At 39.8% G+C, this 18,469-nt stretch overlaps 1 protein-coding gene across 1 annotated transcript in view; it reads left to right on the top strand.

Moving 5' to 3' along the window:
* The window catches only part of DPY19L4 (dpy-19 like 4), a 47,661-nt gene extending 42,815 nt beyond the window's left edge, over positions 1-4,846 (top strand). Inside the window, exon 19 of the mRNA XM_032468235.1 lies at positions 819-4,846. Within this exon, the coding sequence (XP_032324126.1) occupies positions 819-983 (165 nt within the window). The 3' untranslated portion in view covers positions 984-4,846. The remainder of the gene's footprint in view (positions 1-818) is intronic.
* The last annotated feature ends 13,623 nt before the right edge of the window (positions 4,847-18,469 follow it).

Here is an 18,469-nt window from a genome sequence, read left to right as displayed (position 1 = left end):
CCTTAACTTGTAATATAAACTTACTCTGTTTTCTGCTGTATGTATTTTGAATTTTCTTTGTTGGTATTTAATGTCTATGAGCTTTGGCTTAATTGGTGACAAAATGGAGTTTTACTAAACATCAGGTATCAGTGGTTACTGCTGTATTGCTGCCTACTGGAGCCTTTTTCTGCTCTTGGCCACCCTTTGGCTCCATTTTGAACACAAAGTTACTATTCCTTTCATGTAATGCCAGGCACGGACTTAAAGCTAATCCATCCTTTTATTCTTAAATTTGACTCTCTGACATCTTTCCTCGGCCTTAGAATAATAGTATTTTATTCCTGAAAACCCTTCAAGCTTGCTAAGCTATCTTAGTGAGCACCAGTAAGGTGAGAATGTAAAGGATTGTGCTGGGTAAGTCACTGGGAACTTGCTTACTGTTACGAGTCAGTTCTACACAAGCAGAAGAGTTTGAGGATAAGAGCACATGTGCAGTCCTCAGCCTTCGCAGGCTCCATGTGATGTTCTTCAGAGGGATGGTAATAGACTATGGAGACATCGCCTTCTAAATTTTAGGACTAACTCTTTTAAAAATGGGAAAACATTTTATACTGGTTTTTCGGTCTCACTGGGGAGCTCATGAATTTAATGGACATGGTGACTTGTGAAGAGGCTTTCATTTGCTAAACAATGTGAGGTGGTTGCTAACCAATGTGAGAGAGTGATGTTTAGCAATAATATATTTTTTCATATAAATATAGTCAATTGTACATTAATTGCATTTCTCCTGTGAGCTTAATGAGCTTTTTAATACTATGTTTCATATTGTTTGATAGGTGGTTTGTGAAGAAGGTGACAAGTTAACCTACTCAAAACATGGGCGATTTTGTCATGAGGTCAAAATTAACTATTCTCCGTATGTGAATTACTTCACTAGAGTATACTGGAACAGATCCTACTTTGTATATAAAATCAACACTGTGATATCCTTTCAGTCTTGAAAAATAGTAAGGCCTTCATTTCCCTTAACACCACCTGAAGTAAAATGTGATTTTCTTCTACCTACGTGGTATCTTTTGGAAACCAGAGTGTGGACATTTGAGACGTTGCTGCTGCTGTTTTCCCCTCCTGCCGTTTCCTGGGTCTAGCGTTCTGTGGGGAAAAGATCAAACGTTACTGTCCTTGGTAAAATGTCAGACCTCCCACTCCGCAGTATTCCAGCCAGGTGTTTTCCTTCTTGTTGTATGATCTTTAAAGATTTTACCTTCTGAACTATTGTAAAATTTTCCTCATAAATCTTCATTCCATCATGGCATTGGTCTTGAATTTGAGTATGTTCAAGATCAGAGTGTATCTCTCAAATGTAACATTTAATAAATATTTAATGTGATGTAATTATAGATGGGAAGAATTATTCTTACCCTCAAGGCAGTTTCTGAAGGTATTTCATGGTATATAATAGAACTGAAATATTACAAAAAAAACTAAAGGTTCGCTGAGAATTTGTGGCATTTAAATTAAAATGAAAATTATACAAAGAAAGTGATTTTTGAGGATATACATAAAGATATATCCAGATTTTCCATGATACTGCTCTCATCATTTGCTGCTTATATAAGTAAGCACTTTCTTAGTAGTATATATTGCATGATATTGCATTTTATTACTTTATGACTATTAAGTGGTTAGCTTTTTTTACTTATGCCCATAAATTTGATACCAGTTTAATCATGATAAAACAGTAACTCTTGTTACCTATATATTTTTTAAAACAGACATTTAAAAGAATGTTATTCAAGTTTTTTAAAAATACGGATATGGAGTATATAATGTACTCACATATTTTCTACTGAATTAGTAAGTAAAAAATTAAATCTTTTTCAGAATGAGAAAATGTACACTAAAATGAGCAGCAGTTTCTAGAGACACGTGCAGACGCTGTCACGCATAGCTCTGCAAGGGGATGTATTTGTGATAGAGCATGAGCGCCGCTATTTAAGAAACTGCGACGTAGTCTTCAACATTGAGAACTAAATGGCAACTGTAATAAAATTCACAGCACAGGTTCACAATCTAATGTTATGTTCCTTTAAGTTAAATGTTTTCGTATTTTTAATTATTAATTAAAGAAATTCTAAAATGATTAATTTGACTTTATAAAGAGATTCAGGGTAGATGTATCATTTTAGTAAGATGGAATGCATGTTTTTACCTTATACATCTAAGTGAACAGATTTGCAAATTTTTCACTTGTTAGAGTACTATAAAAATTGCAGTTTCACTACCCTAAATTACTATGTTAGAAAGGAGCATCTTTCCATTATCTTTATTTTCTGGAATATGTATATTTTAAAAGAAGAAAAAGCATATGTGTTCTTAGGCTAGCTCTAAGATGTTTTGCTCTTTTGGAGCTTAATAATTGTTTGATAGCAATGTCCTGTGTCTGGTATATTAGTTCTGTTGGTTGTCATTTCATACTTTTATGTAACGTTGAACACTTATATCAAGACAGCTACAGGCAGGCTATTTCAGGTTCTTTTTACATCTTAATAGTGAGTGACTAGTATTTAGCTTCAAGCCTTATGAAAATATTACCATAGTTACCTAAGTGTACAGTGAATAGTCACATGGTAGTACTTACGATTAGAGAGAGCATACAAAATAGTGTAATTTAAAAACCGGCTTGCATATTTTGAAAGGGAGATAGAACAGCCTACTTTCTATTCTATGTAGCATGAAATATTTAATTGAATTTTTATTGATTTATTTTATGATCAAATATGCTGAATTAGTTCTGACTGTTGTGTGTTTATTGATTTTGTTTTTGACATGTTAGTAAGCTGCTTTTGCTTCTGTCACCTTCTTAAATAAAACAGATTTGGAGCAGCTTTTAATTGAATTTTTTAAATAATGAATTTTTCACTGAGCATTAGGTGAAAAGAAAAATGTGAGCTTTATTATAGAAATAATAATACTGGGTATGAGAGATAAGTTTATTTGCTTCTATTTAGCTGTAGTTAAAATAATTGTAATTAGAAAACTTTGAGGAGCATTTAATTAATTTCCTCACTTTGTAGAATAACAAATGATTAAGAAATTCTGCAAGTAATTCCATTTAGGTAACTTACAGTTGTTAGATTTGACAGTAAGGATCTACTGTGAAAGGAGCAAAGTTTTTGGGTTTTGGGCAGAAGGATTTTCTCAAAGAAATATAAAATGTACTTAGGTCTTGATGTTGCAAAACCATTGAAATAAGTGCCTTAACCTCCTTATTTCAAAGTTTATTTTTATTTTCAAAAAACATCCATTTCTTTCTTTCTCATAAGAAAATTTTGGTAACTTTTTCCTCATCAGTAAGCACAGAGAAAGAATCCTCACTATGCTGTTTTCACTATTAACTTTAAGTCATGATTAAGCAAATCTTTACTAAGGGTAGTGATGGGATTTCTAACCTGGTTAATTAATTCATTTAGCCCCCAGATGCCAAGCAATCCAACAAATAAAACTTACTTGGTAAGGTCTCTGATACTGACTCTGTGCTGGTTTATATTTTCTCTGACTTTGACATTGTGTCTCGGTGCTTTTTGTTAGACTGGTAGGGTTTTACAACCTAGGGAGTATGCATTGTACTTCAAAGCTAACTTTTTCTTCATTACTTTTCTGTATGTATAAACAGCATGTTTTTTCAGGACATTAACCCAAATTGTTCATAGCCTCGATGTTGTGACACTCTCCCAGACAACTGAGATTGAGTTAAGGAAAAGTAGAAATGGAGGTCGAAGTGTGTTGTAAGTTGGGGTTGAAAAATACACTTTAAAAAATAAGTGATTAATTTCTTGAAGGAGCAGTGAATAGCCATCTTATTAAACTTTGTTGTTTTTGAGAAATCAGTTGTTTTTTGGCCCTTTCTATTTTTGAACTGTTAAAACATTTTGATGCCTTTTGTGGGTAAAAGTAGTGTCTCTCTATAAAATCGGTGGAGTTTCTGAAAGTTGTGTATGTAAATCAGTTTTTGAGTAAATGTATTTAAAGTGCATGAATATTTAAGGGCCTGTATTATGAACTGCTCTGTGCATTTGAGAACCCTTTGTAACGCAAGTGACTGCTTCCTGATTTACATCTCAATATATTCTCTCATTTGTCCAGTTTTTAAAATACACACTCTCTATTGTTGCTATTTGCTAATAGATTTAGATTCCAATATGTATTAAAGTTGCAAGTAAAATTGAATAATTTCTTTTGAAATAGTAGCTTATTATTAAGTTTTTGAATGTTTAATGTTAATACTTTAAATAAAATTAGATGTGAAAATTGCAAAGAAATATATTTGATTCAACTATTTTCCATCCATTAAGGTTTCTAAACATTATACTTGATTGCCATAATTTTAAAAAAGGGCATTTTAGAACCCAGTTTGCTAAATTTAGCATAAAGGCATCTCTGAATCATTTCTGTTTAGAAGTCTCTTAGAACTTACAACATTGTAACCTTGGCATGTATAATCTTATGTGCATTTTTTTGTAAGAGAACATCTGACCACTGTATTTATTGATATAATAGTATCAGAAAAAAATGCATTCCATACTTACAGTGTGAGATATCACATAAGCAACCCTTTCATATTTTAAATTAATAGCTTTGTACAGCTATTTAATGAAGATGAATACAACCACTTTTATGTATGTTGACTTCTGAATCATATCTACAACAATGTATATTTAGATTAAATGTGCTCTTCCTGTAACTAAGGCTACATCTTTGCAAAAGAATAAAAGTTAATTTCAATAAACAAATCCTTTAAAGAGTTGGGTTATCAACTAGTTTACTTCATATTTTGTAACATTAAATGTACTTTTATCAAGAATGAAATTATTTATTTCATGCTTAGTTACACTCCTTGTTTTGTTTCTATAATAAAAACTTTTTTTAGAATTTTAAGTTGTCTTTTATTTATATATGAACCTGTTTTGGTTACAGGTTTATTGAGATGTAATTTATATATCCTACAATTCACTCATTTAAGGTGTATCATTTAACAATTTTTAGTATATTCACAGAATTGTGCAATTATTACAATCAATTTTAGAATATTTTCATCACCCCAAAAAGAAACCCCGTGTGTTTTGGCTGTCACCCTCAACCACTCCATCTTCAGGCAACTTCTACAAATATGCTTTCTGTCTCTGGACAGAAAGTTCTATTCTGGACATTTCACATAAATGAAATCATATAATATGTGGTCTTTTGTGGCTGGCTTCTTTCATTTAGCATAATGTTTTTAAAGTTCATTCATGCTGTTGCGTGTATCCTTTTTTATTGCCAAATAATACTTCATTGTATGGCTATACCACATTTTGTTTATCCATTCATCAGTTGTTGGACATTTGGGTTGTTTCTACTTTTTGACTATTTTGAATAATGCTGCTATGAATATTCATGTACAAGTTTTGGAGTGGACCCATCTTTTCATTTTTCTTGGGTATATGTCTAGGAGTAGAATTCCTGGGTCATATGATGACTGCAGTAACTGAGGAACTGCCAGATTGACTTTCAAAATGGCTGTATCATTTTATAGTCCTTGAAACAATGTAGGAAGTTTGCAAATTCTCTACATTCTTGTTTTTATCTTTCTTCTTGATTATAGCTATTCTAGTGGGTGTGAAGTGATATATCAATGTAGTTTTAATCTGCATTTCCATCATGGCTAATGACTTTAAACATCTTTTCTTGTGTTGACTGCCATTTGTATATCTTTTCTGGAGTAACTCTTTATGTTCATTCGCATTTATTTGCCCATTTCTAAATTGGGTTGTCTTTTTACTATTGAATTGGAAAGGTCTTTATAATTCTAGAGTATAAATCCCTTATCAGATACATAATTTGGAAATTAAGTCATCCCTTGTTATCTGTGGGAGGTTGGTGCCAGGAGCCCCCTGCTGTGCCACATGTATACCAAAATCCATGAATACTCAAAGCCTATGGTGGGCTCTCCTTATCCTCAGATTCTGCGTCAGTGGATTCAACCAAATGCAGATCATAAACATAGTACTATATTGAAAAAAATCTGTATATAGGTAAAACAGCACAGTTCAAACCCATGTTGTTCAAGGGTCAGCCGTACAGTTGTCCCTTGGTATCTGCAGGGGAATTGGTTCCAGGAACTCTGCAGATACCCAAACCCACAGATGCTCAAGTCCCTTGTATAAAATGGCATAATGCAGTCAGCCTTCTGTAACTGTGGGTTGGGCATCCACAGATTCAGCCAATCATAATCTAATCATGGGTTGGTTGAATCCAAGGATGAGGAACCTGTGGATATGAAGGGCCGGCTGTATTTCCTTCTAGTTAGTGGGTTCGGTTCCTTGATAGTGTCCTTTGAAGTACAAATGCTTTTCATTTTGATTGCGTTGGTATTCACATTTGATGTTACTGATACAGCATTTTTACTATGATGTGTTTGAAGCAGATCTTGCATGTATCCTACTTGGAGTTTGTTGAGCTTCCTGGTTATATAATATACATTAAGGATTTAAAAAAAAATAATAGTTGGAATTTCTTATATTCCCTTTATGCATCTGTTGGTGTACTTAATGGTGATTACATTTCTCTAAGGCTGTGTTCAATTTTCTTCAATCATTTTTCTCTTTGTTCTTTGGATTGCATAATCTATCAAGTTTGCTAATTCTTCTGTCAGTTCAAATCTACTGTTGAGCCCCTCTGGTATATTTTTCATTTCAATTATTGTACTTTCAACTTCAGAATTTCCATTTGGTTCTTTTTGAAAATAATTTCTCTCTCTTTGATATTTTCTATTTATAGCAACTCTGGATATTGACATCCCTGTGTTTCCTGGAGCTGATTACAGGTGGCTTTTATTTTCTTAGTATTGCCTGGACTGTTTTGGTGATGTCTAGAATACTCCACATTGTGGAGCCTCTGTTATTGGTCCTCAGCTGTCACTGTCTTGAGCATTACACGGACAACCTGGTATGACAGTGATTTTACCAGGGCTCCTTACTACCACCTTTCTTGACCCTATCCAGCTGTTAGGCTCACTAGCCATCAGCTGATTGCTCTATTTAGTTTTCAACAATCCCCTGGGGCATACATTGCTTCACAACCTGATCTAATTTGAACCCTGGCTCATTTGAAGAGTAGTTCTAGGGGGTCAATGTTTGTCGTTTGTTCTAAAGCTAGGAGGGCTCTTCTTAGCTGGCTTTTCCCCTGGTTCTCTCTCTAGGTGGCCTATGGTTTAGCTTGTATCTCTTACAAAGTTACTAGCTTCCTCTTAATTGCTTTCCATCAAAATCTCTTGTTGTTTTGAGTACCCTTGGACTTGAACTTTCCTAGTATGTTTCAGATAAAGTCAATTCCTCTGGAGATAGCTTCAGAGCTCTCTGTTTTACACCCTAGGCAAAAATCACTGAAGCTGGGAGCAGACACAGGTCGGTGTCTCTCCGAGGGGTGCTCCTACTTTATAAGCAGCTTCTGGGTGGGGATGATAGCCTCTCCCAATGGAAACTTTGTCTTACAGATTAGCTGGGGTGAGGGCGATCAGGGATCTGCTATTCTCAGCGTGCCTTGCCTGAGGGAGAGCCTCTATTCTAAAAGCAGGGGCTAGGCGAAGGAAGGTAGCCTCTCACTTCTTGGCTTCACTTGCTCGGAGGTTAGCCCTTGCAATATGTGGTTGCAACAAGGGAGTTGAGAAATTCTGGTGGCCTGCTCTTCGCAGGAAGATACTGTAGCCCTTGGCTGGGTACTGAGGGGCTGTACACACCTGGAGTGGAGTTTCCACCATGCTGAGCTGGAGGGAAGGGGGGGATGTTCAAATGCTACAGTCTCTGGCTGTTCTTATGGAGTTTTAGATTTTTTTTGGAATAGTTCTTCATTTGCTGTATGCTCTTAGGTCAATTTCCAGAGATTTTAAGTGATTAAAAAAAAAAAAAAGAAAGAATCGTCACCAGTTAGGCTGTTTCATGGGGGCTCCTCTCACTGCTATTCGGCTGTGGGAGTGTATATGTGAACTGTAAGGTCATGAATGGGAAAAAATTTAGCAGATCATTTACTGTAGTTACAAGTTAGCTTTCTCTCTTGGTAGTATCATTGGTAAAGAAATAGAATTAATAGTTACTGCTTACCTGAAAACTTGTGGCTAAAGCTATTGAATGAGGGAATGTTGTCTGTCAGTCTGATAAACTAAGTGTCCTATAGAAGTGAAAAAATAGGCTCAAGTAATTGCTGCGATATTCAGTTATGATACTATTTAGTGGATTTCATAACCACAGTGACAAAGTACAATGAAATGAGGATAATGTTTACCCCATAGAGTAATTGGTGAGAAATAAAAATTAGATTTTAAGTAAAGCAGCATTTTAAGTTCATGCCACATAGCTAGTGCTTTGTAAACATAAGCTATTATTATCTCAACATTAAGTTTTTGACAAGTTCTTAATACATAGCAATGTAAGCAGTTTCACAGCTCCTGGACAATATTGTGTTTCAAAAATCATTAACTATTGCATTAGATATTAATTCTGCAAGAGTTAGCCCTAAGGATTAGCTTATTAAGTAAAATGTAAATATATTGGACCAATAGCTAGCAATATACATTAACATGATTCTGAGGACTTATAATTCTTACAAGCAAAAAAAAAAAAATGAGATCTACATATAATTTTTTAAAAATTTGAGATCCTTTCTTACTCCCTACTCAATGAGCATTAATATGAATAAATCTCATTTTATTACCTTTTATGATTGGGTTTGAATTTTGAGTCATCTCTAGTGGTGAAATGCAAAAAATTTTCATGATCATACTTTATTTATAAGACCAGCTCTGAAATTAATTCTGCTTTAGTCACATGAAAGATTATATATGACCAGAGTTAGGGTCTGGTCTCTTCCAATCACTACCTACTTTCCTGGAGCAGAGAACCAACTGGAAACTCCTATTTTACAGCTGCTAACTTAATCCGGATGAAAGCAGAGAAACAAAGTGATGTCATGTCAGTTTGTTCCAACCACAACTGGGGAATCCTCATGTTAAGCTCTTCCCCTTGCAAAGAGCAGGTGTTAACTTACTTTAATAAAAGTTAAGGAGAGAGGAGTTTCATTGTAAGAAAAAAATACTAGGAGCCAAGACCTATTAAGTAACCAATGTCTCTCATTTGCTGCATGGTCCCTCCCAGGATGTCTGCATCTCACTGCATCTCCTATGTTCTCTTAATAATTAGTTACCTCTGCTTCCTCATTTCCGGCTTATTTATTACTTTGGCTTGGCCCATTCCTAAATCTGGGTCATGTCATTTTTTCAGCCTCAACTCCTATTTATTAATTGCCTTGATCTATTTTTACTTATTTCAGATTTCTAAGAGAGGGAATCTGGCCCAGCCTGAGTTTTTGGACCAGGCCATTGGTGGTATCCAGTAACAATAAACACTGAGCATTTGCTTTGTACTATGCTATGCTACATGCTCTGACATAATTCCTTCACGTGACTTTTTAACAACTCTATAGAAAAAGTATTATTATACCCATTTTACAGATAATGGTCATACAGTAAGTAACTGTTGTAACTGGGATTTAAAACTATATTTGTCCTCGTGCTGTCATTTACCCCAGATTTATGGAAATAGATCTGGGAGATGGAGCAGCAACCTCGGCCAAAGAGGTTCCAGATCATTCTCAGGTGCGTAAGCTCTGTTCAAGGAAACAGAAGCCAAGAGACCCGGCAATGGAGGCTAACATGAGGGTTCAGTGCATCAGTTTTAGAGCTGTCTGAGTGCAGCTGCACAGTGCACACAGGGCACTCTGCCCGGAATCTAGGCTGCAGGGAGGACCGGCACCCTGGGAAGCAGCCCTGGGTGGGTGGCCTGCGTTGAGACCACGTCTCTGGATTCGGCTTACGCTGGGAGGCATACTGACCCCGACGAGTATTTAGAGAATACTGCGTGGCACTAGTTAATGGAAACCGAGTTGACAAAGTGAAGGGAAACCCGCGCCCGTCCCCAGCAAACATCTTCGGAGGCTGGGCGGTCCACTGCCCAGGCAGAGAATGGGAGGGGCGGGGCCAACGCCATCGAGGGGAGCGGATTGGCTGCTGAGTGTCGGGGGCGGAGTCATCCCCTAGTACCTGGGAGATCCGGCTTCCCGGCTGCCGGCCACTGCGGCCGTTTTGAACCGCTCGGAGGCAGCACAGCGGCTGACCGGGTGTTAACTCGCGCTGGGGCTCTGCAGGGGCTCGCCCAGGTGCGCGTCCAGGTGCAGCCGCCTCGCGGTCACGGTAACCCCGCGGGCGGGCGGAGCAGCGGGCGCACCCCTCCCTGCCTGGGCACTGGGGGCGCCGGGCGGCCGCGCGGTCCCAGCTCCGCGGCCCCCCTAATCCATTCCCCAGGCGGCGCCTGCACCGCCGCCGCCCGGAGAGTGGAGGTGGCCGGCTGCAGCGTGTCCTCGGGGCACGGGGGAGGCCGAGAGGGAGAGCCACGGTCGGCGGGGTCCGCCGCGGGTCGGCAGCCAGAGGCTCCTGGAGTCCTGTGGGTGATGCTCGCACACTTTATTTGGGTCCTTCCAGAGGCACTAAGGTTCGCACGCGTTGTTTCTAATTTTATGGGGTGGACGCAGGTTGCCAGAAGTTGGGGCACAGCTACAAATACAAATGGAGTGAAGCGCCGCTGTGTCACCCCCGCCGGAGCGGTGGAGGACTCTCGCTCTTGGGTGCGCTCGTTTATCGCTGTCCTCTACCGGATGCCCCTGGTAGAGCTGGTCTTCTCTGAGACGAACTCCACCGTAGCTACTTAGAACAGCAGACGAGGGAGGAGGGGAGATGAGGCCTTGTCTCCCTTAAATTAGCGTTCTTGAGGTTGTCTAAGAGTGGTCGTCGGAAAGATTTGGCGCCTACCTGGAAGCCAGGAACGACCTGGCGAAGAGTTCAAGGCACCCTGATGGGAGGAAGGGGCAAACCCGGTAGAAGCAAAGTGCAGCGGTCGAGTCCAGATGGAGGGCGCTTCTGCCCGGGCCACTCCCTCGCCGCTGGGGCCAGATCCGGGGGTCACGCTTTATGAGGCCTGAAGTTTCTCTGTTCTGGAGAGTCCGCGGTGCAGTATGCACTTCTTTCCTTTCCGGACACCAGGAGGTAAATGCTGCCTTTCCCACGAATTCAGGCTAACAGAAACCGAGCCAGCTCAGCGATTCTACTTGCTCGATATTTAAAGGTGCCCAAGATATTCGGCTTGGGAGCTGCAGTGTGCAGACGTACTAATGAGTATCATGTCATACTCACAGGCTTGCTTTGGGGGTGGGAGGTTGAGGAGTTGGCCTGCGTTTCATTCAATCAGTAAATGTTTATAGAGTGCCAGGTATATGCCAGGAACCTGCCAAGGCGAACATTAACACATTTCCGGAGAGCGAGGAGCGTACCCGGAGCAGAGGATGAACAGGAATGTGATGGAAGGGACGGATTTTAAGCAGAGGCAATGGTTTCTTTTTTTCTAATCTCTCCCCGCCCCCCCCCACCTTTTTTTTTTTTTTCCAAGAAGGGATCTTTGTTCTTGTTTTGTTTTAAACGGGATAAATAAGTTCATGAGCACAGTGGCCTCATAGAAATGTGACCTGCGAAGTGGCCAAAGCAGGCAGTTTTTATATCTTTTAGACAAAGAAACAATAAATTTGTAGAAATTGACACGACAAAGAAACTCAGGCTTTGGGCACTTGATTAGTGAGGAAACTAAACAGTTTGAACTTGGGGTAGTAAATGAGTAAGGAAGTAACAGGGTTTGTTTAGACAGGCTTCTTGGCCCCTGAATCCCCTGTCCCTGGTGATGAGGGTGACCTACCTCCAGGAGCAGGGAGGGCACCTTCCACATGGGAGACTTATTTCCTGCCCTCAGGGGGACAGAGAGGTGGGTCAGTGTCCCTCTTGCATCAGCTGTTTCTTAAGTAACTTTAAATCAAAATGATTAATATGCCACTTTGGCATATTTGGGGCAGCCTGCCCTGAGCACCAGTACTTCCTTCACATGATCGGTTGATTATGAAAGACTGTAACTGAGGAACAGCCAGATGGAAGAGAGGCAAAGGGCAAGGAAGCAGTGCGGAGCTTCCATGCTCTCCCTGAGCTCACAACTGTCCACGTGGTCACCAACCTGGAAGCTCTCAAGAAGCCTTTGGAAAGATGGTGAGGCATAAACCAGATAAAGGACCTTAAAATATATATGTGTATTATACAAAATATGTATTTCCCTTTCTATTCTAAAATGTTTTCAAATAGTTTACATAAGTATAATAGCACAAGGTAAACAAATTTAAAATAAGTGAGAGAGGAGGTCAGAATAGGGAAATGAGAGTATATGGTGAGTTGGTTATATAAGTGGTTTGGCTCATAGAGTGGAAAAGGGAGAAGTGAGGAGAGGTGAGAAAGTGTGTATGACACGAAAAGGGGTCATTTAACACACACAGGAATAAATGCAGTTTTTTTAATGCTGAAAATGTAAGAAAGTCTATAGTTAACAGTAAGGTATTAATGTCCATTTCCTGTTTTGATTGACATTGTATTATAGCTATGAGATGTCACCATTGAGAGAAGCTTGGTGAAGGATACTGTGGAAATCTTTGTGTTTTTGCAGCCTCCTGTGAGTCTATTGTTATTTCAACATAAAAAGTTTTATTTAAAAAAAAAACTGTAGGGCTTACAAAATGAATTAAGTAGGATTGGGACACAATCCTCAAAAACTTCATCAGTGACATTTTTTTAAAGAAAGAGCTTTACATATGTTAAGTGGTTGCAAAATTTATAAGTACTTCAATAAACATGACTACCTTGGGGGGGAAAAATATAATTTAACTTGCCTAAAGCTCTGCTTGTTGGTACAATTAGCTTAAGCATAATATGCGATGTTCATTTATCATATATGCCACTTAAAGATGCTTGTTTTATTCCAGAACTCCTCTTTCCCTTCCCCTCTGCTCTTACTGCCCACCCCGCCACCTTCTGTTTCCTTGGCTTCTGTTTTTCCATGAACTCTTTTGGGAACTGACAATATGGTGCCCATTGACTAATGCCCTTTGGATTTGAGACCATTATTCAAGAGGAGCCCCTGGTCCCAGTCCCTAGTGTGTGAAGAGAATGGTGCCTGAAGCTGTTGACTTTATTCCCCAGGCACACAATTAGTAAGCTGTCAGTTGGTGTGAACCAAAATGTGTAGCAAGTCACGTTTAATTGAGGCAGTTGTACCGGTTTGTATAGTGCTTGCTGACTATCTCAACTGTCATTTTAAACATCCTAAACTTGCCTGATGTTATAAGAATAACACTGAGCCCTAAGGCTATTATTTTGGCTGGACTGCAAAGCTGTTGTGGCCCAGAGTGATACCGTGAGCCCAGTGTCAGTTTTCAAGTATAACTTTCTTGATCGTTTGGTTCTTTAAAAAGCTTAATTTCAACTCTTACACATCAGGTCTTTCTTCCTGCTATTAAGACAAGGAGGTGGGGAGGGGATACAATTCAACACATTTGGGGGGAGTCACACGATTAGGAAGAAGACAGAATAAAATGTATTAATGCCCCCCCCCCCAAATACTTACTTTCTCAGTTGCCCATTTGGGGAAGGCTCAGGGTGGGGTTGGGGGGGTGATTCTTTCTGGAGAAGGGCCATGCTAATCTGACTTTCATTGTTTGTTTTTTCAGATTTTTATGTTCTAAATGCTAAGTATTCATGAGATATATAGCTGCACGGGTAACCTTAATGCACAGACTTGCCTCTCTGCACATGGACTGTGGCCAGAAGAAATGGTTTCATGGTTTGGGAAGCTTAGCCTCCCATATCGTCAGCCTCTGAATTTGAGGTCACAAACTTGGATTGTTCACTGGGTTGAAGGAAGAATATCAAATTACGTGCTCTGGCCTTTGGGGTCAGATTGTGGGTTTGGGTGTTCCTTTAGAAACCTCAAAGGGCTCTTTTAAAAATTTGCAGAAATGGGCAGGCTGCTTCCAATACTGTGTGCATTTACAGTGAAAGAAAAGTCATGCTGGGTGTTGACTGTCCAGTTGCTCTCCCCAGCGGTGAGTCCCATCTGCAGTGATAACAACGTTAACATGCACAGACTTAATAAAGCTCAGGCTTTGCTGTTCCATTTATAGAGCACAATCAGAGTAGGTTTGGCTTAATTCTTCAGGATTCGAGGCTTTTCAGATGGTAAATGAGTGTTGGCTAACGTCACCAGCTGCATTAGCCCCTTGCGAGAGAGTCAGCCTGCCCTTTGTAGCTTTGAAGGCAGACACTGACTTCCGTTGTCTGGCTACAGGAGCCGTAGACGGTATCTTCTTCCAAGAAAAGGCTGTTTCATCTGCATTGAAAATCTGTTGTTTAGCGCAGCCACCTTCATGAATGACCTGAGCCAGATCTTCTTGATAACTTGCTGCAGCTTCTCCATCAGCGCTTGCTGCTTCACCCTGCACTTTTATATTTTGGAGATGACTTCTTTCCTTAATCCTCATGAACCAACCTCCGCCAGCTTCAACCTTTTCTTCTGCAGCTTCCTCACCTCCTTCAGCCTTCACAGGATTGAAGAGAGTTAAGGCCTTGCTCTGGGTTAGGTTTAGGCTTAAGGGAATTTTGTGACTGGTTTCATCTTCTATCCAAACCACCCAAAATTTCTCCATATCAGCAGTAAGGCTTTCTTATCATTCGTGCGTTCACTGGAGTAGCCAACAGTGGGCTGGTGGGCAGCATGGGGGTGCCTGCAGGGCCATGGTTACTGGCTGCATTTGAGGCGCTTGTGGGGTGGGGCTGGGATTTGTGTACATATTTAAACTCTTCCGGTGGGGAGGGCATAGCTCAGTGGTAGAGCGTGTGCTTAGCATGCACAAGGTCCTGGGTTCAGTCCCCAGTACCTCCATTAAAAATAAATAAATAAACCTAATCACCTCCCCCCCAATAAAGAAAGAAAAAAGAAAAAAAAAAGCTAATGGTTAATTTTAAAAAAAAGATTTTAAAAAATAAATAAACTAGAAAATAAAAATAAAATAAAATAATAAATAAAAAAACTCTTCCAGAGGACAAGTGCCATGAAATGGTATGAGTCCTGCCATCTTGAAGGACTTGGCCCAACCATGGCTTAAGTCTGTGGAGATGGTTAATTCCAGGGTCTGACTTCCTCTGGAGGGGGCAAAGGATGAGTTAAAGTGAATGGCTCAAAGACTGTGAAAATGAGTATATATATATTATTATATATTATATAATTATATTATTATATAATTGAATCGCTATGCTGTACACCAGAAATTAACACAACATTGTAAACCAATTATACTTCAATTAAAAAATAAAAATTAAAAAAAATTAAGTGAATGGCTCCTCCAGTGCCACAGTCACCACTGGCTGGCTGCTGCTTTCCTGGAAGCTGGAGCGTGTGGTTGGTGTCCAGGCCACTGAAAAGCATGGCAGCCCAGGCCTGATTGCATCGGTTTCCATCTTGGTGGTTTCCAGGGCCCCCCACCCCCCGACCCCAGTTTATGAATGTGATTCACCTTAGTTCTGTTCCAGAAAGCACACCAGCCAAGGAGCAGTTAAGTGTAGCGGTCAAGATCCCAGGAAACAGACGAGCAGCAGGGGCAGTTAATTGAAGAGAGGTGTGGGCGGTCATAAGGGGCCCACGAAGGATGGACATGTACTTCAGTGCCACTGTTAGCGCTGAAGAGACAAAGCGGGCAGGAGTGTTATTGAAATTGGGGGAGAACTGTCACCTTGAAGAGGGGTCACCAGACAGGAGCCACTGCCCGAAGTAGGCACCTTAGCAAGGAGTGCAGTGAGGGTAGGGCCGAGCAGTGCATACTCAGCCTCTGTCCCCTTGCTGTCTCTCCTCCTGGCCAGTGCCTCCCGCTGGCTGAATCCAACAGGAAGTCAAAGCACTTAGTTTGTTTTCTTAGCCCTGGACCAGGGGCATCTGCACAGAATGGCCCGCCTCCATCCTGTGCTGCGTGGCCAGCGTGGGTGAGAAATGCCACGTTTTCTCAGGCAGTGTGAGTTCATGAGTGTGCTGTTGCTCTGCAACCTGCTTGCTTGCCTGAGAAAATCCATTCAATTCCTATGAGGGGTCAGTGAAATTGAGAGCACCACTTAGCAGAGAGATACTGGCCTGGGAAATGCCAGTGAGGACTCAATATTGTTGATTATCTGTCAGACTCTGGCTGCCAGTGCGAGGTCCTTGAATACAAGGGGTCCTCTAGGAGGTGTCATGGTGGTGGTGGTGGTGGTGGTGATGGGGAAGAGGGTATTCCTGTGAGCACAGGTGCATCTGGAGCCACTCAGGGGCTGGGCAGAGTCAGCAAGAAGCAAGTTGTGTTTATCTGTGGGGCCCCATTTCAGTCTTTTTACTACAACCTAATTCAAAAGTTCTGCCCTTGTCATGTTCTGTCTCCCATTTTCAGATATGTTTGCATTGTGTATGATTCTATTATCTAATATTTAATATTCTGTAGTCATTGAGCACTGGTGATTTTCTTTTTCAATTATTCTTTTTGCTGCCAATGAAGTGCCAGTCAACTTCTGCCATGTGTTGCCAGGAGAGCTCTGACAGCTGATGTAAATAATTCTCTGACCAGCTCCTGATGGTCACTGGTGAGTTCTGATGGGTTGAATTCACTGACATTCTCTCAGTCCTAACCCAGGTCACTGAGAATACGGTTGGAATAACTGCATTTGCAATGAAGTCTAATGTAATCCTTTATCTTTTATGCATTTGATAGTTTTATTTGTTCTAGTGAATACTTGACAGTGTGCAGTTCAACAAATTCTGCCAATGAAATGCACCAAGATGCTATGTCTCCCCTTCCTAAATAGTTGAAAATTGGGCAGCTTTTATATTGTATGCTTTACACAAGGTTCACGTTATGGGAGAAGCAGGCAAATGTTGATGAGAAGCAAGAGCAAGTTGATTATTTCACATTCTCTTGTTAGGCTAGAATGCCCTGGTTGAAGATTGAAATCTCTGGCTTAGCAACACCTTGGCCTTTGAAAGGCCCTGGATGATTGCCTACACCATCTAATGGTGGAGCTGCCTCTGTCTGCTAGTTGTCTCTGTAATTAGATAAATCCATTTTTAAAAAACTAATAAATAAATAAGTAGCCCTAATTACCCTGCCCTACCAAAAGAAAACAACAACAAAAAAATTTTTTTAATCAGAAAAATAGAGAAACTCATGAAGAAAAAAGTGCAAAAATTTAATTGGGTTGAGGATTTTGGAGAAGAAACCAACATCCTGTGGGTTTGGGCAAGTGTAAATGACAAATAGCCATCATTATAGTGTCATACAGAGCAGTTTCACTGCCCTAAAAGTCCTCTGTGCTCTGCCCTTTTTCTTCCCCTCAACTCCTGGCAACCATTGGTCTTTTTACTGTCTCCATAGCTTTGCCTTTTTTCAGGATGTCATATAGTTGGAATCATACAGTCTGTAGCCTTTTCACATCGGCTTCTTGCACTTAGTAATATGCATTTAAGTTTCCTCCATGTCTTTTCATGGCTTATTTCATTTTTTTAAATTTCACTTTTTTTTTTATTTTGGGGGAGATAATTAGGTTTATTTATTTCTTTAATGGAGGTACTGGGGATTGAACCCAGGACCTCATGCATGCTAAGCATGTGCTCTCCCACTGAGCTATCCCCTCCCCTCTGACAACTCATTTCTTTATAACACTGAATAATATTCCATCATGTGGATGCACTGTAGTTTATTTATCCACCACTTACTGAAGGACAGTTTGATTGCTTCGAAGTTTTGGCAATTACAAATCAAGTTGCTACAAACATCATAATTCAATGGTTCTAAAACACACATTGTTCCATAATTTAATATCTTTAAAAGTTGGATGCATCATGGAATATTAGTCAGCCACAAAAAAGAATAAAATGCCATTTGCAGCAATATGGATGTACCTGGAGATCACCATACTAAGTGATGTAAGCCTGAAAGAGAAAGAAAATACCATATAATATCATTATATGTGGAATCTAAAAAAAATGGGGGACACAGATGAACTTACTTAAAAACAGAGACAGACTCACAGACATAGAAAACAAACTTATGGTTACCGGGGGGAAGGGAGTGGGGAGGGATAAGCTGGGAGTTGGGGATTTGTAGATACTAACTACTGTATATAAAATGGATAAACAACAAGTCCTACTGGATAGCACAGGAAACTATATTTTATATCTTGTAATGGCCTATAATGAAAAAGAATATAAAAAGGAATCTATATATATATGTATAAATGAATCACTATACTGTATACCAGAAGTTAACACAACATTGTAAATTGACTGTAAGTAAAAAAAAAAAAAAATGAGGGCAGAACACAGTCATATCCATCATTTTATTTGAGCCTAATGACAATGCTATAAAATTCATTGTTATCTTCATTTTAGAAGTTCCAAAGCAGAGGGTTGGAGGGATAAATTTGCCCAAGTTCCCACTGCTCTGCCAGAACTGAATCCAG

The sequence above is a fragment of the Camelus ferus genome, chromosome 25 (genome assembly GCF_009834535.1).
Source record: "Camelus ferus isolate YT-003-E chromosome 25, BCGSAC_Cfer_1.0, whole genome shotgun sequence".
NCBI classification, from domain to species: domain Eukaryota; kingdom Metazoa; phylum Chordata; class Mammalia; order Artiodactyla; family Camelidae; genus Camelus; species Camelus ferus.
This window is presented reverse-complemented; position numbering and strand designations above follow the sequence as displayed.